Consider the following 27,216-nt stretch of genomic DNA (forward strand, 5'->3'; position numbering starts at 1 on the left):
ATTAATTTATTGATAATGAATAATTATTTTTTTAAAGGGAAAATTGTCAAATAGGCCCTCGAACTTTAGCTTAAAAGTCAATTAGCCCCTAAATTTTTTAAAGGTGCAATTACACTCATCAAGAATTCATTTAAGTGCAATGAAGTCCAAAAATAAATTAATTACCTGCTATCACGGGTCATTAGGGTTCAAGCTACCTTCCGGCGAATTTTCCGGCTTCCGTTTGTTTTTTTTTTTTGTTTTTTTTTTTTGTTTTTTTTTTAAATTAAATTTTATTTTCTATATAGTTTTGTTTTGATTATTATTATTACATTATTATTAATTATTAATATTATTATTGTTGTAATTCTATTTAATTATTACATTATTACATAATAATAATAATATAAATTTTATTTTAGATAATTAAATTTTATTTTAGATAATGTTAAACAGAAAAAGACAGAGTGGAGAGGGAAAGGTCATGATCATCTTATTCCCTATCTTCATCATAGTACAATGATCTATATATATACAAGATACAATGAAGAGATATAATAATAGAGAATAATTACATCCGTTACAGACGTTACAAAGCTATCATTAATGTCCACCATAAATCTATTTACAACAAAAACATCTCATTAATAATTTTTTTTATCTTTCGTCCCTCCTCAGGGAGATTCTGTATCCGTCTCTGCGCATGTGCATTACTAGTTTACTTTACATGTTTACTACACTTAACATTAATTATTTATCTATTTAGTTAATTCAAAAGATTCTATGCGTGGTTATTGGTATTATAGTACGTATTATATTACATCAAGTATCAAAGCTAATAAATAATCTATAAACTATTAAAGATTGGTATTGGTTGTATTATTTTATTGTTTGATTTTAGATTGTGGATACTGAATTGATATAATATCATATACTACTATAACAACAACAATAAATCATGAATTTGCTCTGAGATTAGCGTAGTGATTCATCGCCTGACTTGAAGTTACAATTGAAGGTGACAATGTAGGAAGTTTAAAGGCCGGGCCTAGGGTGATAGAAAGTATGGTGGATTGAATTCCTTATGCGTAATGAACATTAGGGTTTGACTGGTAAACTAATTGTGTGTGACTGAGGGACAAAAAATGACTAAACACTTAATTTTACAAACACGTACTTTTTTATGAACAAGTGAACAAGTAATATTATCCATTGGTAAAAACTACTAATACAATCTACCTACTATATACTAATAGCTTACCAATTAATCTGCTTACTACTAATTCTCAAACTAAATTAAAACCTATATGAGAAAAAGAAAGTTACTAATACAATTTAAGTGGGTGTTATCCCATAAATTTTTTTCCTCATCGATTAGCTAGGTCGAACCTCAATGCCCTTGACAATGAGACCAGACTTCCAATTCCTGTTTTTAGTACTCCAAAGTCGCATTTCGACCTCACCTTCATTTATTGAACTAATGTAAAAATCTCCGAGCTTAATCTCCATCCACCCATCATGGCGACGGTTTGGAAACCGGCCAGGGTCTTCATAAGACCTTCTTTTCGCTAAAAACACTTGACAACGTCGATTCTCATTATAACTTCTTTTATCCTTGATGTATCTCACTGATGTGAATGTTGTATCGAGACATTGAGCTTTCGGTTTAAGTTTAAAAATAAGGTAGGCAGAATAAGAAGTGATTTTGTGCAGGAGCCGAGTTTCTAACTTTCCTTTGATCTCGAGCCAGCAAACGCCCAGAAGTACTGCAACCTTATGTCTGCACACGTTGTAAAGGGGAATTGGACTATACACAATTCTTTTACATAAACCGGTCAAATTAGAGAGAGAACAAAAATGGAGAGATTAATGCATACCCGGAGTCCCGAGTCCAACTCCAATACCGAGGGTTGTTCGCGTGTGGGATGTAGAGACTTCTTGCTTCGAGGAAAACACTCTGCACAGCAAAAGATTTGCAGATTTGCTTTTACAGTTGGTCAATATCGATCACAAGAGGTAGAATGACATATAATAAAATGGAAATAAAAAGCTTAAGGGTAGGTGGAATCATTGTACCGTTTTTATATCTTCATCATTCTCTTCTGCAAATGAGTGACAGAGAGGGAGAGAGATCTGAGTGAGCGTGGAATGTTGATCTTCATCTTTTTGATCAGCATACAAAATAGGAATAAAGGTGGAATTATTTAAAGTATGTATGAAATAAAATGCCATATTTTGGAAAATATATAGATCAAACCAATTACTGCAAGGGAGAGAGAGACCAGATAGAGTGTGGAAATCAAGAATCTCCAATGCAAATTCTTCTCCGTATAACTGACGCTGGTCTTCTTCAATCATCCTGGCAGAAGTCACAAGGGAAGCATGGCAATGCTCCAACTGAACTGACTTCAAATTACTATGGTTTTCAATCCAACTTGGCATCTCTTTCAACTCAAAGCAATTTCTCAATACCAAGCGCTCAAGCTTTGGGAAAGGATGATCATCAACATCATCGCCCAACTCCCAATGCTTCAAATCCATAACAGAAATTATCAAAAGCTTCAATTCAGGGAACCCCTTCTCTACACTTAGTTCCCAGTCTTGTCCTACACAGGCATGATTCTTGAGTTTTAGCACCTCAAGCTTGGGCAGCATACTCATAACGTTCATAGCTTCCCACGGCATGAGAGTTTTTGCAAAGGTAATCTCCTTGAGGTTTTGTGGAAAAGTACAAGACTGCAGTTGTATAGGACAATAGGTGCCCTCAACTTTTAGCTTCTCCAGCTTATTTAAGCAGTTAAGATTATCTAAACAACGGTGGGATCTGCATCCTTGGGCGATTATTCCCAACTCCTTAACATTTGGAATCCTCAAAAGCACTTGCTTAGTGCACTGAACGCATTGCAACCAGTACATTGTTTGCAGATTTAGTTGAGCCACTTCTGGAGTGTACATTGGAATTAGCTGATGGTATAACTGAAGGTGCCTTAATTGTGCCAACTCCCACATTCCATCAGGTAACTTACGGACACCATTGAAATCTTCAGAAATAACAAGTGTTTGCAGATTCCGATTCCTGCTCACTGGTATGGAGGTGAGCAGCCAGTTTGAGGCTAAAGCTAGATATCTGAGAAGAACTACATCTATAATATCTGAAGGTATACTTCCTTTGTAGTCAAGTCCAGTTAAGTCCAGCACTCTTAACATCTTAAAAGAGTCGGCTGTCATCTGAGAACTACTGGCTAGAGAATTTAAATACCAATCAGAATCATCCCATTTACGCATATCAAAGCATAAAATGGAACGGGATTTTTTCAAAGCATCTAAACAAAAATAATCTTGAGATGTTATTTTAAGACTTAACCAACGATTTCCATCTGATTGAATATAGTAATTTTTGCAATATCTACTGCACAGAAGTTTCTCTGTTTTAGCCTTGCTTGCACACAGCTCATGCAATAGGTCATGCATCTTACATGTTTCAACTTTTCCATTTTTGCTTTGCCCACTTACCATAATCAGGCTTCTATTGATAAGATCCTGCAAATAATCTTCACCTGATTCTTCTAACGTCTTTTCACTCTCTTCTTTTATGAATCCCTCCGCAATCCATAACCTAATCAATTTTTTAATTCCAATCTCTCTATCTTCAGGAAAAACTCCAAAATATAGAAAACAACTCTTCAAATGGCAAGGTAAGTTTTTGTAACTCAGACTGAGTATTCTGGAAAATTGTTCAGACAGATCTAAATTCACCAATGAGTTTAACATTGATTTAACACTCCTCCACTCATCTACTGCCATGTTGGTGGATAGATGTCCCGCTAGCACCACAACTGTAAGTGGTAATCCTGCACATCTCTTAACAATTTCCTTCCCTATCGTTTCAAATTCTTTGTTCAGACTTTCTCTTGACAAAAACTTTTGACAAAATAAATTCCAGCTTTCATCACAATTTAAGAAGCGCATGTCATGTAAATTATCTAAACAAGCATATTTAGATACCTCTTTGAGTCGAGTGGTCAATAATATTCGACTGCCAGTGTTCTCCTCTGGAAAGCATCCCTTCACATCATCCCATGCGCCTTCAGTCCATATGTCGTCCACAATAATTAGATATCTGTGGCCCAGTAAACTTTTGCGCAGTTGTTCTGCTAGCTCATCATCCTTCATAGTGTTAATGTCATCATGCATTGGCATGACGGAACGACACAGTTGAAGGAGCACTTGCCTCTTAGTATGCTCTTGAGACATGGTTGCCCAACCACAACAGTCAAAGTGACGCTTAACTGCAGAATCATTAGCAAGTTTTCTTGCAAATGTTGTCTTGCCAATACCTCCCATACCAACAAGGGACATAACTTGCAATGGCTTATTCGAGGATAGAAGCTTTTCCTTGAACTCCTCGAATTCTTTGGTTTGCCCCACCATGGTGTCTTCAAATTTTGAAGCATGTTGGGAGGATGATTGACCAGCAGACGATAATGAACTCTCCTCCGGATGTTGAGTTTGCAAACCTTTTGTTGTTTGTGCCTCAATCATCACGATCAGATGTTCAACATCTTTAAGTAAGCGCCTCAAGGTTACATCCAGCATCTGATGACGAATCTCTACTAGCTCTGCTTCAATGTCAGATTCTGCTTCCATAGCTAGTCTAAATTGTGTCATCATTGAACCATCATCCCCTACTAGCTCTGCTTCAATGTCATATTCTGCTTCGAGAGCTACTCCTCTAATTCTTGCTATCAGATGGTTCAGCTCCTCACAATTGTGGGCTTTCTTCTCAGATTCGTCAAGAAACATTTGCAAAAAGGTAAGGTTTTTGCAGAGAGAGTGGATAAGTTGTTTGTGATTTAGAATGAGACGTGGATTGGGTTGCAGGAACTCAAGCTCTAGTGTTCGCATTAAACAAGTTAGTGCAACACAAGCCATGCCGGACTCTTAATTAGCTTCTACAAACTGTAATTAATTATTTCTGTATTGCTGCACTCAATATAATCTCTAAGCTGTGGAGAATGAGATATTGGCTTTGGAGTGTATTTATAAAGACTCAAGTGTGAAGACACAACTGCAAAAAAAATTTGTTGCTAAAACTTGCATTAAGTTGTCAACACAAAGTGGACTCGCAACAAAAATAAATTCCAATTGAGCCATTTTAATTTTTTTAAAGAAAAATGCAGTTGACATTCTTTTTAGCAGGTTTGGCATCATCATCATCAATAATAATAATATATAAATATTTGACAATATATGTTGCCCAAGTCAAAGTCAAATTAACTAGGGGTGTTCATTCGGTTAACCGAACCGAATTAACTGATTTTTTTTTTTTTTTTTTTTTTGCTTTAACCGTTAATCGAACCGAAATTTACTCTACCGAATTGGGCCGAACCGAACTTTTTTTCGATTAACCGAAATTTTTAACCTAAAATTTAAAATCCATAAAATAATTCCTAAAATAATAATTCCAATTAAAATAAAATACATATTATAATAAATTCAGATTATTATTTATTCTATTTGACATTTTGACTATTTATGATTTTAGTAATTATATATTTAATATATATATATATATATATATATATATATATATATATATATATATATATATATATATATATATATATATATATATATATATTCCAAAATTCTGTTAACCGACACTTTCGAACCGAATTAACCGTTAACCGAATTTTAAGAAAACCTTTAACCGAACTGAAATATTTCGGTTCGAAAACGGTTAATCGAATTTCATCGATTTGGTCGGTTAACCGAGATTTGCACACCCCTAAAATTAACTCTCAACAATTATGGATTGGTTGTTGAAAAAAATAGCTAAATTGTCATTTAAAGGGGTAATTTTATGATATAATTTTTAGTGTGATCCACTTATGATTTGAGTCGGGTTAAAGTGTATTCAAATTCTTTCATGTGAGATGTTTAATTAATTTCATATATTTTACGTTTAAAATAGATTGTGAGTGAATGAAAAATTAATTTTCAAAATGTACTCATTTAAATTGTGAAAAATAGAGTTCGAAAGACTTGTAAATAACATTTGTCTCACATGCATTGAAAAAGGGATGTGGGTTTGTAATAGTAAATAGAGTAAATACCTAAAATGGTCCCTCAACTATAGCTAAATTCACAAATTGGTCTTCGACTTTCAATTTCAACCAATTAAGTCCTTAACTTTGCAATTTTGATACGATTTGGTCCTCCATCTATTTGACCATTTGTTGACCGTGATCGACGATCTCCAAAAGAACCTTCAGCTCTCGTCGGAGCACGTGGAGGCCTCCAGGATGACGTTGCACCGGTTCGGAAACACGTCGTCTTCTTCGCTCTGGTACGAACTCAACTAATTGAATCCAAAGGGAGGATGAAGAAAGGCGACCAGATTTGGTAGATTGCTTTCAACTGTGGATTCAAATGTAACAGTGCAGTATGGAAATGCAACCGGAACCTTAAAAACCCGACGATGGACCATGAAATTACATATATATCCTCAAAAATCACAGTCAACAAACAGTCAAATAGACAGAGGACCAAATTGTGTTAAAATTGCAAAGTCAAAGACTTAATTGGTTGAAATTGAAAGTCGAGAACCAATTTGTGAATTTAGCTATAGTCGAGGGACCATTTTGGATATTTACTCTAGTAAATATATACAATTTTACTTTTTTAGGAATTTGAATGGTATTGTATAAAGACTCTTTCACGTGCAGAGGCAAAGGGAGGCAAACCAAATCTCAAAATGAATCTAAAAAGGTTTAGTTTGTGTGGACCCGTGATAGACACACACGAATTTCATTGAAAAATTGGCAACTCATGAGGCATAAGTTATGTCAAATTTCTGAACATTTTTTTCAACTTCCTACTCGAAGGAGCACAAGTTAGAGCAGCACAAGTTACACGAAACTATGTTGCTAGAAGCATCAAAGGTTTTTTCACGAACTCCTACTCGAAGCAGCACAAGTTGCGCAAACCTATATTGTAGACTTGGTACATACATGAATTATTATCCTACACAAATTTTTCTCTTTAATTATGTTTTAAGTTATAATTTTGATCCACCACTAACAAATTATTATTATTATTATTATTATTATTATTATTATTGATGATGATGCCAAGCATGCAAAAAAGAATGTCAACTGCATTTTTCTTTTAAAAAATGGCTGAATTGGAATTTATTTTTTTGGGGAGTCCACTTTGTGTCGACAAGTTTGAGCAACAAATTTATTTTGCAGTTGTGTCTTCACACTTCAGTCTTTATAAATACACTTCAAAGCCAATATCTCATTCTCCACAGCTTAGAGATTATATTGAGTGCAGCAATACAGAAATAATTAATTACAGTTTGTAGAAGCTAATTAAGAGTCCGGCATGGCTTGTGTTGCACTAACTTGTTTAATGCGAACACTAGAGCGCAAAGCAATTAAATCAGTACCCTTCCCCTTGGTGAACAGGGAGGGGTCAGCCGAGGACTGCTTGAATCCAATCTGAATGAGAGCATTAGTGAGCTTAGCATTCCACTGTCTACTCGCTTGTTTGAGTCCGTATAAAGACCTGAGCAGTCTGCACACTTGGTTTGGCTTTGTGCTTTCAAAACCTGGTGGCAAAACCATGTAGACCTCCTCGTTTAAGTCTCCATGCAGGAATGCGTTGTTGATGTCCAATCGATGGACGTACCAACTTCTGGATACTGCTGCAGCAAGGAAGGTGCGGATGGTGGTTAATCTCGCGACTGGAGAGAATGTTTCCAGATAATCGATCCCAAGTTGCTATGTAGCCTTTAGCTACGTGCCGCGCCTTATGCCTTTCAATCGTCCCATCATCTTTGAGCTTTACCTTGAAAACTCATTTGCACCCTATAGGTGTTTTTCTCGGAGCAAGTCTGTGAGTTCCCATGTCTTATTCTCTTGAAGGGCATTAATCTCCGCATTCATAGCTTTCTGCCAACATTCATGTTGAGCGGCTTGTTTGTAAGTCTTTGGCTCGCTAGCTGGCAGCGGTGGCAGCCATGACAAAAGCTTTGTGTGAGGGTGCGAGATGATCATAAGCCACGACTTTAGATAGGAAATGTGGAGAACTGGAATAAGGGCTGTCTTGGAAGATAACATCACAATAATAGTCTTGCAGCTTCCTGGGAGCTTGGCTATCTGTTAGACCTCTGAGGCTGATGATTATGATTCGAGGCAAGAGTTGTGTCATTCATGTCACTTTCATCGACATTATGATCATCATTATGTGGAGAACATGACCATTGGATGTTGGTGCTGTAATCAATATTCTGCAAGGGATGAGTGAGACTGTGGTGATCACTTGAGATACATGCGTCTGGTACAGTATTTAAGGGATGATGAGTGCTCTCATGAGGTGCTTGAATCATGTTTATCAAATAGACAGCATGAATCACACATTGTCCCCAGAATTCAAGAGGGAAACTGGCTTGAAAGCGAAGAGCACGAGCCACACTTAGCACATGTTGATGTTTGCGTTCAACCACAGCATTTTGCTAGGGAGTATATACACAAGTTTTCTGGTGGATGGTGCCATTCTCAGTAAAGAAGCTTTCCATATTAAATTCTAATCCATTGTCACTACGTATAGCCTTGATGGGCATACCAAATTGAGTTTGAATGAGCTTATAGAAATCCTTTATTTAAGTTCGAGTTTCTGACTTGCATTTCATCAGTCTTAACCATGTATATCTCGAGTAGTCGTCTACTATAGTCAGGAAATACCTTTCTCCACACAATGATTTAACTTGAAAGGGGCCCCAAATGTCGACATGCACCAGATCAAAACAAGCATTCGACGTAGTTATACTCACTGGGAATGAAGATCGCTTGTGTTTTGCAAATTGACAGATATCACAAGCCAGCTTCCTATTATTTGATGCAGGAATATCACAAAGCAAATGAATTTTATTGATGGGATAGTGCCCCAAACGTTGATGCCAAAGATCAACACTACACTGCATGACAAACTGATTACAAGTATTAGTTGGGGGTGTACTAAGCATATAGAGTCCTTTCTCCTCTTTAGCAAATCCAATCGTCCTCCCATGGACCCTCAGGAGGCACTGGTCAGAAGCAAACATTAGTGAGTGAGGTGAACTTTTCAATAGCTTGCTAACAGAAACGATATTGAATTTAAAAGATGGGATGTGCAGCACTTCTCTCAACCATATATCCTCAGTCAGTTTAATTCTTCCCACATGTTCCACAGTAACACGATCTCCATTAGGCAAGCTTACCATGCATCATTCCCTCAATAGTGTGATAATCATAAAAGAACTCAATAGAACAAGCTATATGATCAGTTCCTTCTGAATCTAAAATCCACGTTGAGGGAGACAAGCTAACAGAATTAATGCAAGAGAAATCAAAACACTTGCCTTCATTCTAGATTTCTAACTTATTGAACTTTGGTATGAGAGACACAGTTGTTGTGGTGGAAGTCTGACCATGTCCTGCCTGAGTTTGAAGCAGACTAATTAGCTTTTGAATCTGTTCAGAAGATATGTTATTGTCAGAAGTGACCGCTATAGTTTGTTGTTTTCCCAGCCTGGTATCCACCACGGTGGATATCAATGCTTTTTGTAGCATTTTTCGATAGTGTGCACATAACACAATACACATAAACTTTTAACTGAATACACATAATGGGATTTCGTCTGTTCGGACGGACGGAATGACGTCAGCGTGCGTTTTGTGCCTGTGCCTGGACGCACATTGCTATGTGCGCTGCGGTGCACGATATAAATTGCCCTACTAATTCTCAAACTAAACTAACCTATATGAGAAGGAGAAAGTTATTAATACAATTTAAGTGGGTGTTATCCCATAAATTTTCTTCCTTATAAATTAGCTAGGTCGAACCTCAATGCCCTTGACAATGAGCCCAGATTTCAATTCTCCGTTTGTTTTCCAAAACCGCAGTTCGACCTCACCTTCATTTGTTGAACTAACGTAAAAATCTCCGAGCTTAATCTCCATCCACCCATCATAGCGACAGTCTGGAAATCGGCCAGGGTCTTCAGAAGACCTCTCTTTTGCTAAAAATACTTGACAACGTCGATTCTCACTAGAAGAACTTTTATCCTTGATGTATCTCACGTATGTGAATGCTGTATCGAGCTGTTCGGTCTTGGGTGTGAGTTTGAAAATGAGATATGCAGAGTAAGAAGTGATTTTGTGCAGGCGCCTAGTGTCCAACTTTCCTGTGATCTCGAGCCACCAAACACCCCGAAGTACTGCAACCTCATGTCTGCACACGTTGTAAAGGGGAATTGGACTATATACAATTCTTTTACATAAACCGGTCAAATTAGAGAACAAAAATGAGAGATTAACGCATACCCGGAGTCCTGAGTCCACCTCCAATACTGAGGATTGTTCTCGTGTGGGATGTAGAGACTTCTTGCTTCGAGAAAAACACTCTGCATAGCAAAAGGTAGATTTCCAGATTTGTTTTTACAGTTGGTCAAGATCGATCACAAGAGGTAGAATAATAATATATAATAAAACGGAAATAAAAAAGCTTAAGGGTAGGTGGAATCACTGTACCCTTTTTATATCTTCATCATACTCTTCTGCAAATGAGTGACAGAGAGGGAGAGTGGAATGTTGATCTTCATCTTTTTGGATCAGCATACAAAATAGGAATAAAGGTCGAATTATTTAAAGTATGTATGAAATAAAATGCCACATGCATTTTGGAAAATATATAGATCAAACCAATATAATTACTGCAAGGGAGAGAGAGACCTGATTGAGTGTGGAATTCACGAATCTCCAATTCTCCTCCGAGTGATTGACGCTGCTCTTTTTCATCCACGGCAGAAGTCACAAGGGAAGCATGGCAATGCTCCAACTGAACTGACTTCAAATTACTAAGGTTTTCAATCCAACTTGGCATCCGTTTCAACTCAAAGCAATTTCTCAATACCAAGCGCTCAAGCTTTGGGAAAGGATGATCAACATCATCGCCCAGCACCGAGTCCTTCAAATCCATAACAGAAATTACCAAAACCTTCAATTCAGGGAACCCCTTCTCTACACTTAGTTTCCACTCTTGTCCCACACAGGCATGATTCTTGAGTTTTAGCACCTTGAGCTTGGGCAGCATACTGATAACGTCCATATCTTTCCAGGGCACGAGAGTTTTTGCAAAGGTAATCTCCTTGAGGTTTTGTGGAAAAGTACAAGACTGCAGTTGTATAGGACAATAGGTGCCCTCAACTTTTAGCTTCTCCAGCTTTTTTAAGCAATTAAGGTCATCTAAACAACGGTGGGATCTGCATCCTTGGGCGATTATTCCCAACTCCTTAACATTTGGAATCCTCGAAAGCACTTGCTTTGTGCACTGAACGCATTGCAACCAGTACATTGTTTGCAGATTTAGTTGAGCCACTTCTGGAGTGTACATTGGAATTAGCTGATGGTATAACTCAAGGTGCCTTAATTGTGGCAACTCCCAGATTCCATGAGGTAACTTACAGACACCATTGATATCTTCACGAATAACAAGTGTTTGCAGATTCCGATTCCTGCTCACTGGAATAGAGTTGAGCAGCCAGTTTGAGGCTAAAACTAGATATCTGAGAAGAACTACATCTATAATATCTGGAGGTATATTTCCTTTGTAGTCAGGTACAGTTAAGTCCAGCACTCTTAACATCTTAAAAGAGCAGGCTGTCATCTGATAACTATTGGCTAGATAATCTGAAACCCAATCATAATCATTCGCTTCAGAATCATTCGATTCAGAATCATTCGCTTCAGAATCATTGGCTTCAGGATCTTTCCACATATCAAAGCATAAAATGGAACGGGATTCTTTCAAAGCAGTTAAGCAAAGAGATTCATTTGATACTATTTTAAGACTTAACCAACGATTTCCATCTGATTGAATAAAGTAACCATTTTTACTTCTATCTCTACTGCATAGAAGTTTCTCTGTTTTAGCCTTGCTTGCACACAGCTCATGCAATAGGTCATGCATCTTACATGTTTCAACTTTTCCATTACTGCTTTGCACACTTACCATAATCAGGCTTCTATTGATAAGATCCTGCAAGTAATCTTCACCTGATTCTTCTAACGTCTTTTCACTCTCTTCTTTTATGAATCCTTCCGCAATCCATAACCTAATCAAATTTTTAATTCCAATCTCTCTATCTTCAGGAAAAACTCCTAAATATAGAAAACAACTCTTCAAATGGCATGGTAAGTTTTTGTAACTCAGACTCAGTATTCTGGAAATTTGTTGAGACAGATCTAAATTCACCCATGAGTTTAACGTTGATTCAACACTCTTCCACTCATCTACTGCCATATTGGCAGATAGATGTCCTGCTACCACTACAACTGTAAGTGGTAATCCTCTACAATTCTCAACAACTTTCTTCCCTATGGTTTCAAATTCTTTGTTCAAACTTTGTATTACCAAAAACTTTTGACGAAATAAATCCCAACTTTCATCAAAATTTAAGAAGCGCATGTCATGTAAATTATCTGAAGAAGCAGCATAATTAGATACCTCTTTGAGTCGAGTAGTCAATAGTATTTGACTGCCAGTGTTTTTATCCTCACTTGGAAAGCATCTCTTGACATCCTCCCATGCGCGTACAGTCCATATGTCATCCAGGATAATGAGATATCTCCATCCCTTTAAACTATTCTGCAGTTGTGCTGCTATCTCACCATCCTCCATAGTCTTAATGTCATCGTCCATTGGCATGATGGAACCACACAGTTGAAGGAGCACTTGCCTCTTATTATGCTCTTGAGACATGGTTGCCCAACCACAACGGGGAAAGCGTTTCCTAACTTCAGAATCATTAGCAACTTTTCTTGCAAATGTCGTCTTGCCAATACCTCCCATACCGACAAGGGAGGTAACTTGCAATGGTTTATTTGAGGATAGAAGCTTTTTCTTGAACTCCTCGAATTCTTTGGTGTGCCCCACCATGGTGTCTTCAAATTTTGAAGCAAGTTGGGAGGATGATTGTCCAACAGACGATAATGAACTCTCCTCCGGATGTAGATGAGTTTGCAAAGCTTTTGCTGCTCGTGCCTCAATCATCACTATCAGATCTTCAACATCTTTAACTACGAGCCTCAAGGTTAAATCGAGCATCTGATCACGAATCTCTACTAGCTCTGCTTCAATGTCAGATTCTTCTGCTTCGAGAGCTAGTCTAAAATTTGTCATCATTGGACCACCATCCCCTACTACCTCTGCTTCAATGTCATATTCTGCTTCCAGAGCTACTCCTCTAATTCTTGCTATCAGATCCTCATCACAATTGTGGGCTTTCTTCTCAGATTCCTCAACAAACGTTTGCAAAAAGCTAAGCTTTTTGCAGAGAGAGTGGATAATAAGTTGTTTGTGATCATCTAGAATGAGACGTGGATTGGGTTGCAGGAACTCAAGCTCTAGTGTTCGCATTAAACAAGTTAGTGCAACACAAGCCATATGTATATGACGACGGACTCTTAATTAGCTTCTACAAATTCTGTATTGCACTCAATAATCTCTAAGCTGTGGATGGAGAATGAGAATGAGAAAATAAATTTGTTGCTCAAACTTGTCGACACAAATTAATGTGGACTCGCAAAAGAATAAATTCCACTTCAGCCATTTTTTAAAGATAAATGCAGTTGACTTTTTTGTTAGCATGTTCAGCAGCAGCATCATCAATATAATAATAAGTACAACGAAACACAGCCTAGAAATATTAAAAAAGTTCTGGAGTAGTTTCGTGCATGTGGATATCTGAGCACGAAAATAATTACTCCGTAACTCCCAACAGCCAAATTTAATCAAATTAAATATGATATTCCAATGTTATTCTTAGATTGAAAATTAATTAGAATTAATCATAATTAATTCTATAACTAATCATAATTAACTCAACAATTTTCACTAAGTTGGAGATATAGCACAAGTTTAATAACAGTAGAATTTCACAAACTCTATTGCTTACTCAATAGTCGAGTTGGCCGAGTTAGGCGCTAGGCGGCCGGTTGCCTAGGCGAGCACCTAGGGAGAAAATCATCCTGGTCTAGGGAACGCCTAGTCGGTGCCTAGGTGGGCGCCTAGACCGATTTTTGCAACAGTGTATTTACTATTACAAACCCACATTCATTTTTCATGAGGAACAAATGCTATTTACAAGTCTTTCCAATCTCTATTTTTCACAATTTAAATAGGTACACTTTGAGAATTAATTTTTCATTCAATCACTATCTATTTTGAACGTAAAATATATCAAATTAAACATCTCACATAGAAAAATTTGAATACACTGTACTTTAACCCGATCCAAATCATAAGTGAATCACACTGAAAATTATACCACAAAATTATCCCTTTAAATGACAATTTAGCTAATTTTTCAAACAACCAATCCATAATTGTTGAGAGTTAATTTGACTTGGACTTGGCCTTGGCGTTGACGACATGGTTTTTATTTGACAAAGTGGATCATACACGCAACAGTTATTATTGAAGAAGAAAAGTAATAGCTAATTAAAGAAAAGAAAAAACTATAATTTTACACTTTGCAAGTTCGCATATTGTAAATTTATAATGTAGGAGTTGACGGATCTTCTTAAGATGAGATTCTACAATAAATTAAAGTCCTATCATGTAGAATTAATATATAAATACTAAATAGTAAACATTAATAAGTTATAGTGCAAAAATAAACAATGCAATGATATATAGGTTTGTTTTGGATCAAATCGAAATTTAGATGCGTGTGCCATGTGCACATATTATCAAAGATTAGAGCAAATTAACAATTCATTGTTTAAATACAGCTCATGACTTATCAAAAAAAAAATATAATAATAATAATAATAATAATAATAATAATAATAATAATAATAATAATAATAATAAATGTTGAAAAAATCGCTAGGCGTCCTCCAGGCGCCTGGGGACCACCCAGGGCGCGATTTTTGCAATACTGATAATAATAATAATAATAACAATAATAACAATAACAACAACAACAACAACAACAACAACAACAACAACAACAATAATAATAATAATAATAATAATAATAATAATAATAATAATAAGAGAAGGAGGAGGAGGAGGAGGTAATAATAATAATAATAACAAGAGGGGGAGGGGGAGGAGGAGGATTTTTCGTCCCTAAGTTATAGGGTAATTGTAAAATTCGTCCCTGAGTGTTGGTTATGTTCACTGTTCGTCCCTAAGTTATCATTGGTGTTGCACTTTTCGTCCCCGAGTTATAGAGTACGTAATTGTAGAATTCGTCTCTTAGTGTCGGTCATGCTCACTTTTCGGTCCTAAGTTATCATTGGTGTTGCACCTTTCGTCCCTGAGTTATACTAAAATTGCAAATTGCATACCTAATCACTACTACATAAATAGTATACTATGTCACAATAGACAGAGGTTTTTTAAATAACTACCGTCTAATATAATTGATTGCAACATTATTATAGTCTCAGCATTTTTTTCAATGCATCAAGTGTGTTACGATGTTCTATTATCCTACATTGATAGTAACAAATAACAAGGAAATAACTTAAATGCAAGGTAAAATTATAAATTTTTAGACTATTATCAATATCATATCTCTGAATCAAATAAATTGTGACGTTATTTACTTTACGTCTTTATTGCACTTAACATTAATTATTTATCTATTTAGTTAATTCAAAAGATTCTATGCGCAGAAATTCAAGTCTCGTTGACATCAACTCTCTCTCTAGATTCTCTTTAGGGTTTTTGCATACCTACTAGGGTTTTCCTAGGTTTTCAGACAATTCTATTCGTATCCTTCCTGAAAGATGGCCAACGATGTTGTAATGGATGGTGTGGACAACCGGCGTGATGCGGGGCAAGCTGAGATGGAAGAGACGCGTGAAAAACGATTGTTGGAAGGGGTTCGTACGCAGCGGATGACGGAAGGCCAACAACAACCGCAACGAACAATAAATTGGGGGCAATTGGGGAGGGAATTGGGAGTGGATGGAATGTTACGGGAAAGTGGGGGAAGGGAATTGGGAGTGGATGGAATGTTACGGGAAAGTGGGGGAAGGGGGGAAAAGGTGGTGGATTGGGGAGGGAGAATGTGGTGTTGGCAGGTAATGGCAGTGGTATGGGAGAGGAGGTGGGCGGTTTGGATGGGAGTACGGATCAGCGTAGGAGGGGGGTTGGGGGGGCTACACGGCAGCAAGGGGTAGTGGGGGGTGTGGCGGAGTTGACGGATAGATGGGCGGAGATGGCTTTGATGGAGGAAGAAGGGGCGGTGTTTATGCCGGAAGGTGGGGAAGGGGTGGTAGAGGGTGATGGGGAGGAGGAGGAAGAGACTTGGAAGGTTGTTGGGCGGTTTTTGACACAAAAAATGGTAAAATTGGATTTTATGAGACAGGTTCTGGCATCTGTGTGGCAGCCGGTACGTGGAGTACAGGTAACGGAAATTCAGAGGGGTTTGTTCTTGTTTGTGTTTTTCCATAAGACGGATATGGAATATGTGCTGAATGGAGGACCCTGGGCCTTTGAGAATAATGCTCTCGTGTGTCGGGAGGTATTAGATGGGGTTAATCCTGTGGATGTGGAGCTGGATATGATTGATATGTGGGTACAGTTGCATGACATGCCTAAGGGATACACGTCACATGCAATTCTGGAGCAGGCAGGAAATTTTTTGGGTTCTTTTGTTAAACATGATGACCGGTTTGAGGGGGCGCCATGGCTAACGTTTCATCGTATTCGGGTGTCAATTTCGGTTGATAGGCCACTTAGAAGGAGGATGAGGTTGATGAAGAGAGATGGGACAACGGCATGGGTAAATTTCAGATATGAACGGCTGCACAAGTTTTGCTACTTTTGTGGCTGTATGGGTCACTTGCATACTTTCTGCATACACGCTAGGGAGGCTGGAATTCCGGTCGAAAGGTACCTGTACGGTCCGGATTTGCGAGCTGGTGGATCCCGGAGCGCTCCTAGAGCGGTTGGGGATAGCTGGCTTGTTCCGGTAGGCGGGAAACCACGACCACTGGGAGTCAAGCCACGTGTAGTGGATGGGGGACAAGGAAATGGGGCTGTCACACCCACGAGTATGTCTGAAGATGAGGTGGTGGTGGCTACGGCAAAGCGTCGTAGACATGGAACGGAGGGGGGAGAGGGGAGTGGAAACGATGAGGTAACAACCGCAGCTATTCCAAAAAACTTGTCCATGGCGGGAGCTGGTGTCCAGCCCCGCCCATCATCATGAGTACTCTGAGCTGGAACTGTCATGGCTTGGGCAATCCACGCACAGTTCGACAGATTGTGGGCCTTGCGTCCAGTAAGAAGCCTGATTTTGTGTTTTTGATGGAGACCAAGGTACCACGGATACATGCAGAACGGATCCGGGTTACGCTTGGCTATGAAGGTTTGTTTTATGTTGATAACGATGGTTTGAGTGGAGGAATGGCGCTTCTGTGGAAGAAAAATAATACGGTGAGATTTTTAAGCTATTCGCAGAGTCATATTGATGTGGAGGTAAGCTTGTTTAATAAGTTATGGCGCATGACATGCATTTATGGTATCCCCGAGTGTGGTAGGCGGGAGGAGACATGGGATTTACTTGCTACTCTCAAGACTAGATCTTTATTGCCCTGGGTGGTGATAGGGGACTTTAATAACCTACTATATCAGCATGAGAAGAAGGGGGGAAATCCGTATCCTAATAGTCTGTTACGGGGTTTCGGAGATGCTGTGGATGACTGTGGTTTGATGCAAATGCCAATGAGGGGCCATCAGTATACGTGGCAGAAGGGGAAGGGGACGCCGAATTGGATAGAGGAAAAATTGGATAAGGCTTTAATAACGAATGATTGGGGTCTACTCAATGGGAATTCAATGCTGGAAAATATTCGAACTCGGGCGTCGGATCACTCGATCCTATTCCTCAGTATTAATCCGATTTGCATGCCAAGGAAAAGGGGACCGCGAAAGTTCAGATTTGAAATGGCTTGGCTATTAGATGAGGGGTGCAAAGGAGTTGTAGAAACGGCCTGGCAAGAGGGGAGAACGGAGGGATTGCTGCACTGTCAGCAGTTGTGTGGAGAAAAGTTAATGCGGTGGGGTGGGGATCAGTTTCATAAGTTTGGAAAGCGAATTAACCACCTGCAGCAGAGGCAAGATGCCATACGGAATAGACGAGATTTGGTAGCTCTCGCTGAGTACCAACAGATTGAGAATACCATGAAACGAGTAGAGGCCTAGGAGGATGTGTTTTGGAGGCAGCGGGCCAAGCAACACTGGCTACGCGAGGCTGATGCGAATACAAAATTTTATCACAGGTATGCTTCTGCACGCCGGAAAAAGAATTTTATTTCTACTATTAAATGTGATGCTGGTAACTGGGTGGAGGGGGATGATATGCATGCTGTTATACATAATTACTTTGAAAATATTTTTGCCTCAAATGGACTGAGTTGCAATGATCCACTTTTTGGAGTCCTAACCCCACGAGTATCGTTGGAGCAGAATTTGATGCTAGACCGCCCTTTTGAAATTAATGAGGTTAAAGAGGCTCTTTTTTCAATGTATCCGGATAAGGCACCGGGGCCGGATGGGTTGAACCCGGGTTTTTACCAGCAGTTTTGGGAGATAGTGGGAGGAGATGTATCTGGTTTTATAATTAATGCCTTGAATTCCTGTGTATTCCCTGAAGGATTGAATGATACTAACATTGTCTTGATACCGAAGAAGGAGATGCCTGAGACGGTAGCAGATTTAAGGCCAATTGCATTGAGTAATGTCATTTACAGAATTATGGCCAAAATGATAGCTAATAGGATGAGAACATTAATGGGAGGATTGATCTCAGAATCCCAGAGTGCTTTTATCTCGGGAAGGCTAATCACGGACAACATCCTAGTGGCAGCGGAGGTGGGGCATTATCTGAATAGAAAGCAATGTGGTATAGTGGGATGGAGTGCATTAAAGCTAGATATGTCAAAGGCCTATGACAGAATGGAGTGGAACTTTCTAGAAAGAATGCTGACTGTTATGGGTTTTAGTGAGAAGTGGGTAAAGCTAATTGTGATGTGTGTAACGACCGTTAATTATACTGTAATGGTTAATGGTATAGAAGGGGGCAAGTGAAACCAACCAGGGGACTCAGGCAGGGAGACCCGCTCTCTCCGTATTTATTTATTATTTGTGCAGAGGCTCTCTCGATGATATTACAGTATGAACAGTTGGCAGGTTCAATACATGGGTGCAGAGTAGCAAGGGGGGCACCGCCTGTATCACACCTATTTTTTGCGGATGATAGTCTCCTATTTTTTAAAGCAAATATCCAGGAGGCATGAGTTATAAGGCAGTGTCTTGCAAGGTATGAGAAATTGTCAGGCCAGGTAGTGAATTATAATAAATCAAATATATGTTTTAGCAGAAATACCCAGGAGGCTGACAGGGCACAGGTGGCGAGTTGTCTGGGGGTGGTGCAAGCACCCAATTTTGGGAAATATCTGGGCCTGCCATCTTTTGTAGGGAGAAACAAGAGAGCTGTTTTTTCGTATGTGGAGGAAAAAATCAGGCAACGAATTGGTTCGTGGAGTAAAAAGCTACTCTCTCAGGCTGGTAAGGAAGTATTATTGAAAAGTGTAGCACAATCGCTGCCTACCTTTTCGATGAGTGTTTTTTTGTTACCTGAGACAGTTTGTCAGTCCATTGAGCGAACTATGAATAAATATTGGTGGGGCAGTGGAAGAGAAAGGGGAATACATTGGAAGGCATGGGACAGGTTGTGCATACCAAAAAAGTATGGTGGTATGGGTTTTAAAGAGCTAAGGGCTTTTAATATAGCAATGCTAGGTAAACAGGCATGACGATTTTTAATACACCCAGAAACACTCGTAGCCAAAATATATAAGGCAAGGTATTATCCCACAACTAGTTTTACAGATGCAACTATTGGTAATTGCCCGAGTTATTGTTGGAGAAGTATAATGGCAGCCCATGCAATGGTAGTCTCAGGGGTGCGAAGGAGGATTGGGAATGGACAGACAACCCTAATATGGGGGCACCCGTGGGTGCGAGATAATCCTAGCCCATTGATTCAAACAGAAATGCCACAGCAATTGAGAGAGGCGCAAGTTGCAGGACTAATTGATTTACAGACTCATACCTGGGATCCGCATATTTTGTCTGATTTATTTATTCCTGAAGATGTGGAGCGAATAAATATGATCCCTGTTAGTCCTGAGTATGAGGACTCATGGTACTGGATGAGTGACCCAAAGGGGACATATACAGTAAAGAATGCCTATAGGCATATTGTGGGAGATTATGAGAATAATCCAGCGAATTTTGATAAGTGGATTGCAATGTGGAGAATAAAAGTCCCCCCGAAATGGAAAACTTTTTTGTGGAGAGCCATATGTGATATTTTGCCAACAACCCTAAACTTGATATTTAAAAGGGTGGAGGTGGACCCAACTTGCCCTATGTGTGGTTTAGAACATGAGGATGTGTTGCATGCTTTAGTGCTCTGTGAATATTCTAGACTTGTTTGGAATATAACACAATTGCCTATTATTAATATTGTTGCAGACTCGTTTACAACATGGCTAAAAGGGGTTATGGCAGTCTTGACGGAGGAGCAGATCCGGGTGATGGTAGCAGTATTATATTATATTTGGAGAATCCGGAATTCAGCTGTCTGGAAGGGATCAATGATGCGGCCTACCCAGTTAGTCAGAGCAGCCACCGTAGCACTGCAGGCGTACGGCACTGCTCATGTTGGCCGAACCAACCCGACACCGGCGACGGACCACGTGAATGGTCCAGGAGGGGGTGGTCTACGATGTTATGTGGACGCGGGTTTCCGGCACGACACGGGCGAGGCTACTTACGGCATGGTAATTATAGCTCCAGATGGCTCGTTTGTGGCAGCAAGGAATGGCAATTTACCAATTTGTTTTTCACCACTTATGGCGGAGGCTCAGGCATACAAGGAGGCTTTGTCCTGGCTACTTGAACGGGACACCACATCAGTAAGTTTACTCACGGATTGCATGGAATTGGCAGCGATATTCAGGCACCATCATGCGCCGATACATTCGTACGTTGGGGTCACAGTTGACCAGTGCAGGACGTTTATGTCGTTATTTAATCGTATTACTTTGGATTATATTTCTAGGCAGGTTAATTTACATGCGCATACTTTGGCTACGTTAGCATTTACTCAGGATCAAGCTATGTACTGGGATGCTATCCCACCTGACACTATTGCGGCTTTGATTCATTAATACAATCGCAAGATTGACCTTCAAAAAAAAAAAAGATTCTATGCGCCGTTATTGGTATTATATTACATATTATTATATCTAATCTAATATCAAAACTAATAAATAATCTATTAACTATTAAATTATATCAATACACTAAGACTACGTGGTCTAATGGTACTTGGGTTGGACTTCCATTTAAAAGGTTGTGAGTTTGAGCTTCAGTGGAGGCAATTATATCAGATTGAGCTTTAATGAATTATTTTATTCTTTGCCAAGAACTTACTTTGTGCTCACTCCCATTCTTTGCCAAGAACTAACTTTGTGCTCACTCTCATATGAGAGGTCATGAGATCGAGCTTCAGTGGAGGTGTTATATATATATATATATATATATATATATATATATATATAATGATAAAAGTTTAGAAGATTTCTATAATTGAATCCATATCTATTTGTAACAAGAATATTTTTTTTTGTCCAAATGTAATGCAAAAAATTCAACAGAGAAAAAATACAATTCAAAATTTAATTATAAAATGACATTTTTGTGCATATTTAAATATAAAATTATTTACCAAAAATTCAATATTAATTCATTCTAAAATTTTATTTTCAATTGTAATTAAAACCAATCAATGAATTTTAAATACAATATTATCAAATATAAAATTAACAAAATATACAAAAAAAAAAAAAAATTTAAAAATTGAGCTTCAAAAGTTTAGGCATGTGCATGGCCTAGACCAATTTAGTGATGTAAATCTTCATACCCAAATCAACTTCAACCCTAAATCTTAAAAAAAAAAATTGTAGGCAAATATTTATTTATTTATTTAGGGTTGAAGTTGATTTGGAGATGAATATCTCCATTTCTTCGTGGAACTTAATAAGGGGAAGAAGAAGGAATCATCCCAAATGAGATAAGGATAATAAATTACTATTAAGACCCTATTTCTAACTGTCAACTAACATAATTTTTAACAAATGACTAAATTGTGTAAAACCATAAAATTGAGGACGAAATTGACCACAAAAAGTTATTTAGGACTAAATTGAGTAAAAACACAATAGTCGAGAACTATATTGGGTATTAACTCTATTAAAATATATCAGTACATCTTACGAATTGATATTGGTTGTATTATTATTTTTTGTTTGATTTTAGATTGTGGATACTGAATTGATATGATATGATATACTATAACAACAACAACAACAATAAAACATTAATTTGCTCTGAGACTCAGCGTAGTAACTCATTGCTTGACTTGAAACTACAATTGAAAGCTACAGTACGTGTAGGGGGTTTAAAGAGTCTAGGATAATATAAGGTATGGTGAATTGAATTCCATATGCATAATGAACAATAGGGTTTGACCAGTAAATTGATTGTGTGTGACAGAGACAAAAATTACTAAACGCTTAATTTTGCAAACACTTTTTTTATATATATATATATTTTTTTTATGAACAAGTGAACAAGTAATATTATCGATTGGTAAAAACTACTAATGCAATCTACCTACTATATACTAATTAATAGCTTACCAATTAATCTGCTAACTACTACGGAGTAATTATTAAACTAAACTAAACCTATTTGAAAAAAATCCCAATACAATTTAAGTGGGTGTTATCCCATTAATTTTCTTCTTTATCAAATAGCTAGGTCGAACTTCAATGCCCTTAACAATGAGACCAGACTTGGTATAGGGGGTTGTATTCCAAAGTCGTATTTCGACCTCACCTTCATTTGTGGAACTAATGAAAAAATCTCCGAGTTTAATCTCCAACCACCAATCATGGCGACATTTTCGAAACTGACCAGGGTCATTAGAAGAAAACCTCTTTTTTGTTAAAAATACTTGAGAACGTCGATTCTCACTATAACTTCTTTTATCTCTGATGTATCTCACGGATGTGAATGCTGTAGCGAGCCTTTTGGCATCGGGTTTAAGTTTGAAAATAAGGTATGCAGAGTAAGAAGTCATTTTGTGCAGGAACTTGGTGTCCAACGTTCCTTTGATCTCGAGCCAGAAAACGTCCAGAAGTACTGCAACCTCATCATATCTGCACACGTTGGTTGTAAAGGGGAATTATATATATACAATTCTTTTACATAAACCGGTCAAATTAGAGAACAAACAAAAATGGAGAGATTAATGCATACCCGGAGACACGACTCCAACTCCAACACTCAGGATTGTGGTCGTTTAGGATGTCGAGTCTTCTTGCTTCCAGGAAAACATTCTGCATAGCAAAAGGTAGATTTGCAGATTTGCTTTTACAGTTGGTCAAGATCGATCACAAGAGGTAGAATAATAATATATAATAAAACGGAAATAAAAAGCTTTAGTGTATGTAGGTGGAATCACCGTAATATCTTCATCATTGTCTTCTGCAAATGAGTGACAGAGAGGGAGAGAGACCTGAGTGAGTGTGGAATGTTGATCTTCGTCTTTTTCGATCAGCATACAAAATAGGAATAAAGGTGGAATTATTTAAAGCATGTAGGAAATAAAATGCCACATTTTGGAAAATATATAGATCAAACCAATTACTGCAAGGGAGAGAGAGACCTGATTGAATAGTGTGGAATTCAAGAATCTGAAATCCATATTCTTCTCTGTAGCACTCACGCTGCTCTTCTTCAATCACCCTGGCAGAAGTCACAAGGGAAGCATGGCAATGCTCCAACTGAACTGACTTCAGATTACTAAGGTTTTCAATCCAACGTGGCATCTCTTTCAACTCAAAGCAATTTCTCAATACCAAGCGCTCAAGCTTTGGGAAAGGATGAACATCAACATAATCGCCCAGCTCCCAATGCTTCAAATCCATTACAGAAATTAGCAAAAGCTTCAATTCAGGGAACCCCCTCTCTACACTTAGTTTCCAGTCTTGTCCCAAACAGGCATGATTCTTAAGTTTTAGCACCTCAAGCTTGGGCAGCATACTCATAACGTTCATAGCTTCCCAGGGCAAGAGAGTTTTTGCAAAGGTAATCTCCTTGAGGTTTTGTGGAAAAGTATAAGGCTGCAGTAGTTTTATGGGACAATAGCTGCCCTGAACTTTTAGCTTCTCCAGCTTATTTAAGCAGTTTAGATCATTTAAACAACGGTGGCAATCGCATCCTTGGGCGATTACTCCCAACTCCTTAACATTTGGAATCCTCAAAAGCACCTGCTTAGTGCACTGAACGCATTGCAACCAGTACATTGTTTGCAGATTTACTTGAGCCACTTCTGGAGTGTACATTGGAATTAGCTGATGGTATAACTCAAGGTGCCTTAATTGAGGCAACTCCCACATTCCACGAGGTAGCTGACAGACGCCATTGATATCTTCACGAATAATAAGTGTTTGCAGATTCCAATTCCTGCTCACTGGTATGGAGGTGAGCAGCCAGTTTGAGGATAAAGCTAGATATCTGAGAAGAACTACTTCTATAATATGTGAAGGTATACTTCCATTGTAGTCAACTACAGTTAAGTCCAGCACTCTTAACATCTTAAAAGAGTAGGATGTCATCTCATAACCATTGGCTATATAACTTATTGCCCAATCAGAATCGTTCCATTTACGCATATCAAAGCACAAAATGGAACGGGATTTTTCCAAATCAGTTAAGCAAAGAGAACCTGCTATTTTAAGACTTAACCAACGATTTCCATCTGATTGAACAAAGTAACTATTTTCACTCCTAACTCTACTGCACAGAAGTTTCTCAGTTTTAGCCTTGCTTGCACACAGCTCATGCAATAGGTCATGCATCTTACATGTTTCAACTTTTCCATTACTGTTTCGCTCACTTACCATAATCAGGCTTCTATTGATAAGATCCTGCAAATAATCTTCACCTGATTCTTCTAACGTCTTTTCACTCTCTTCTTTTACGAATCCCTCCGCAATCCATAACCTAATCACTTTTTTAATTCCAATCTCACCATCTTCAGGAAAAACTCCTAAATATAGAAAACAACTCTTCAAATGGCAAGGTAAGTTTTTGTAACTCAGACTCAGTATTCTGGAAAATTGTTCAGACAGATCTAAATTCACCAATGAGTTTAACATTGATTCAACACTCTTCCACTCATCTACTGCCATATTGGCGGATAGATGTCCTGCTACCACCACAACTGTAAGTGGTAATCCTCCACATCTCTTAACAATTTCCCTCCCTATCGTTTCAAATTCTTTGTTCAAACTTTGTCCTGACAAAAACTTTTGACAAAATAAATCCCAACTTTCTTCAAAATTTAAGAAGCGTATGTCATGTAAATTATCTGAAGAAGCAGCATAATTAGATACCTCTTTGAGTCGAGTAGTCAATAGTATTTGACTGCCAGTGTTTTCATCTTCACTTGGAAAGCATCCCTTGACATCATCCCATGCGCCTTCAGTCCATATGTCGTCCACAATAATTAGATATCTGTGGCCCAGTAAACCTTTGCGCAGTTGTGCTGCTAGCTCACCATCGTTCATAGTGTTAATGTCATCACGCATTGGCATGACGGAACGACACAGTTGAAGGAGCACATGCCTCTTATTATGCTCTTGAGACATGGTTGCCCAACCACAACGGTCAAAGTGACGCTTCACTGCAGAATCATTAGCAAGTTTTCTGGCAAAAGTCGTCTTGCCAATACCTCCCATACCTACAAAGGACATAACTTGCAATTGTTTATTTGAGGATAGAAGCTTTTCCTTGAACTCCTCGAATTCTTTGACTTGCCCTACCATGGTGTCTTCTTCAAATTTTGAAGCATGTAGTTGGGAGGATGATAATTGACCACCAGACGATGAACTCCACTCCAGATATAGAGTTCGCAAACCTTTTCTTCGAAGTACTGCAACCTCAATCATCACGATCAGATGTTCAACATCTTCAAGTACGCGCCTCAAGGTTACATCCAGCTTCTGCCGCTGATGAATCTTTACTAGCCCTTCGTTTTTTTTAAGGAAATGAATCCTTACTAGCTCTGCTTCAATGTCATATTCTGCTTCGAGAGCTACTCCTCTAATTCTTGCTATCAGATCGTTCGGATCCTCCCAATTGTGGGCTTTCTTCTCAGATTCGTCAAGAAACGTTTGCAAAAAGGTAAGTTTTTTGCAGAGAGAGGGGATAAGTTGTTTGTCATTTAGAATGAGACGTGGATTGGGTTGCAGGAACTCAATCTCTAGTGTTCGCATTAAACTAGTTAGTGCAACACAAGCCATGACGGACTCTTAGCTTCAATACCCAAAGTGCAAAAACCTAACATCACAAGTTCAATACAATATCCATAAATTTTCCAACATAATCAATAAGTTCAAATCAAGGTTATCTTTCTCAACATAATCAAAACTTGAAATTAGCACAAAAAACTCTAGAGACAAGTCATTATATTCTACAGTAAACCATAAGAATTCACAAACAATTCACAAATAAAATAAGGGAAAAATTCACAAATAAAATTTAATGATATTGCAAAATAAAAAATATCGAAACCAACCGGCCAGACTGGTTTTTCAAAAGTTTCTGTTAGAATTTTTAGCTAAAAATGGCATTTTAAGTGACTATTTTGTTGTACAAATATATGTGGGATCCACTCCCGATTTGGATCGGGTCAAAATGGATTCGGGTTCTTCGTAGTGAGATGAAGGATTTGATATAATGTACGCTCAAAATGAATAATAGGTGAATGAGAAATTGATTATCAAAGTGAACCTATTTGAGAGAAGTCAAAACTTAAACTAGGTGCTAATTAAAATTAGCACGATTCGTAACCTGTACGAAAGTTGGGCTTAGGTGGATTAAGCTTTAATTGAAAGCTTAATTTTAAATTGGGACAAATGATGCTGGACGAAAGTTCATGCTTTAAGTTGGAGTTGTGAGCTCTTTCGTGTTCTTCTGCTCTCCGATCTTTTCGTGAGCTACTTTCGTGCATGTTGCACTGTTCCA

At 38.2% G+C, this 27,216-nt stretch overlaps 2 protein-coding genes across 5 annotated transcripts; both read right to left on the bottom strand.

Moving 5' to 3' along the window:
• Window positions 1-1,127: 1,127 nt before the first annotated feature.
• LOC109178763 (putative late blight resistance protein homolog R1A-3) lies at window positions 1,128-26,099 on the bottom strand. Of its 4 annotated transcripts, XM_019328314.1 has the most exons (6): window positions 13,231-13,549; window positions 12,532-13,152; window positions 2,262-3,984; window positions 2,056-2,141; window positions 1,857-1,936; window positions 1,128-1,759 (listed from the first exon to the last, which is right to left on the bottom strand). In XM_019328314.1, exons 1-6 carry the CDS (start codon window positions 13,468-13,470, stop codon window positions 1,354-1,356), a joined length of 3,156 nt encoding a protein of 1,051 aa, XP_019183859.1. In that variant the 5' UTR covers window positions 13,471-13,549; the 3' UTR covers window positions 1,128-1,353. The 4 variants fall into 4 exon arrangements, with proteins under 4 accessions (XP_019183859.1, XP_019183862.1, XP_019183861.1 ...); XM_019328317.1 differs by lacking the exons at window positions 12,532-13,152; window positions 13,231-13,549 and adding an exon at window positions 24,843-26,099 and having other exon boundaries at window positions 2,262-3,261; XM_019328316.1 differs by lacking the exon at window positions 12,532-13,152 and having other exon boundaries at window positions 2,262-4,596.
• On the bottom strand, window positions 22,817-24,808 carry LOC109178766 (putative late blight resistance protein homolog R1A-3). The gene is made up of 4 exons (XM_019328319.1): window positions 23,852-24,808; window positions 23,648-23,730; window positions 23,443-23,522; window positions 22,817-23,342 (listed from the first exon to the last, which is right to left on the bottom strand). The coding sequence occupies exons 1-4, from the start codon at window positions 24,801-24,803 to the stop codon at window positions 22,895-22,897; spliced, it is 1,563 nt and encodes a 520-aa protein (XP_019183864.1). The 5' UTR covers window positions 24,804-24,808; the 3' UTR covers window positions 22,817-22,894.
• Window positions 26,100-27,216: the final 1,117 nt, after the last annotated feature.

Source organism: Ipomoea nil, unplaced genomic scaffold (genome assembly GCF_001879475.1).
Source record: "Ipomoea nil cultivar Tokyo-kokei standard unplaced genomic scaffold, Asagao_1.1 scaffold0869, whole genome shotgun sequence".
Lineage (NCBI taxonomy): Eukaryota > Viridiplantae > Streptophyta > Magnoliopsida > Solanales > Convolvulaceae > Ipomoea > Ipomoea nil.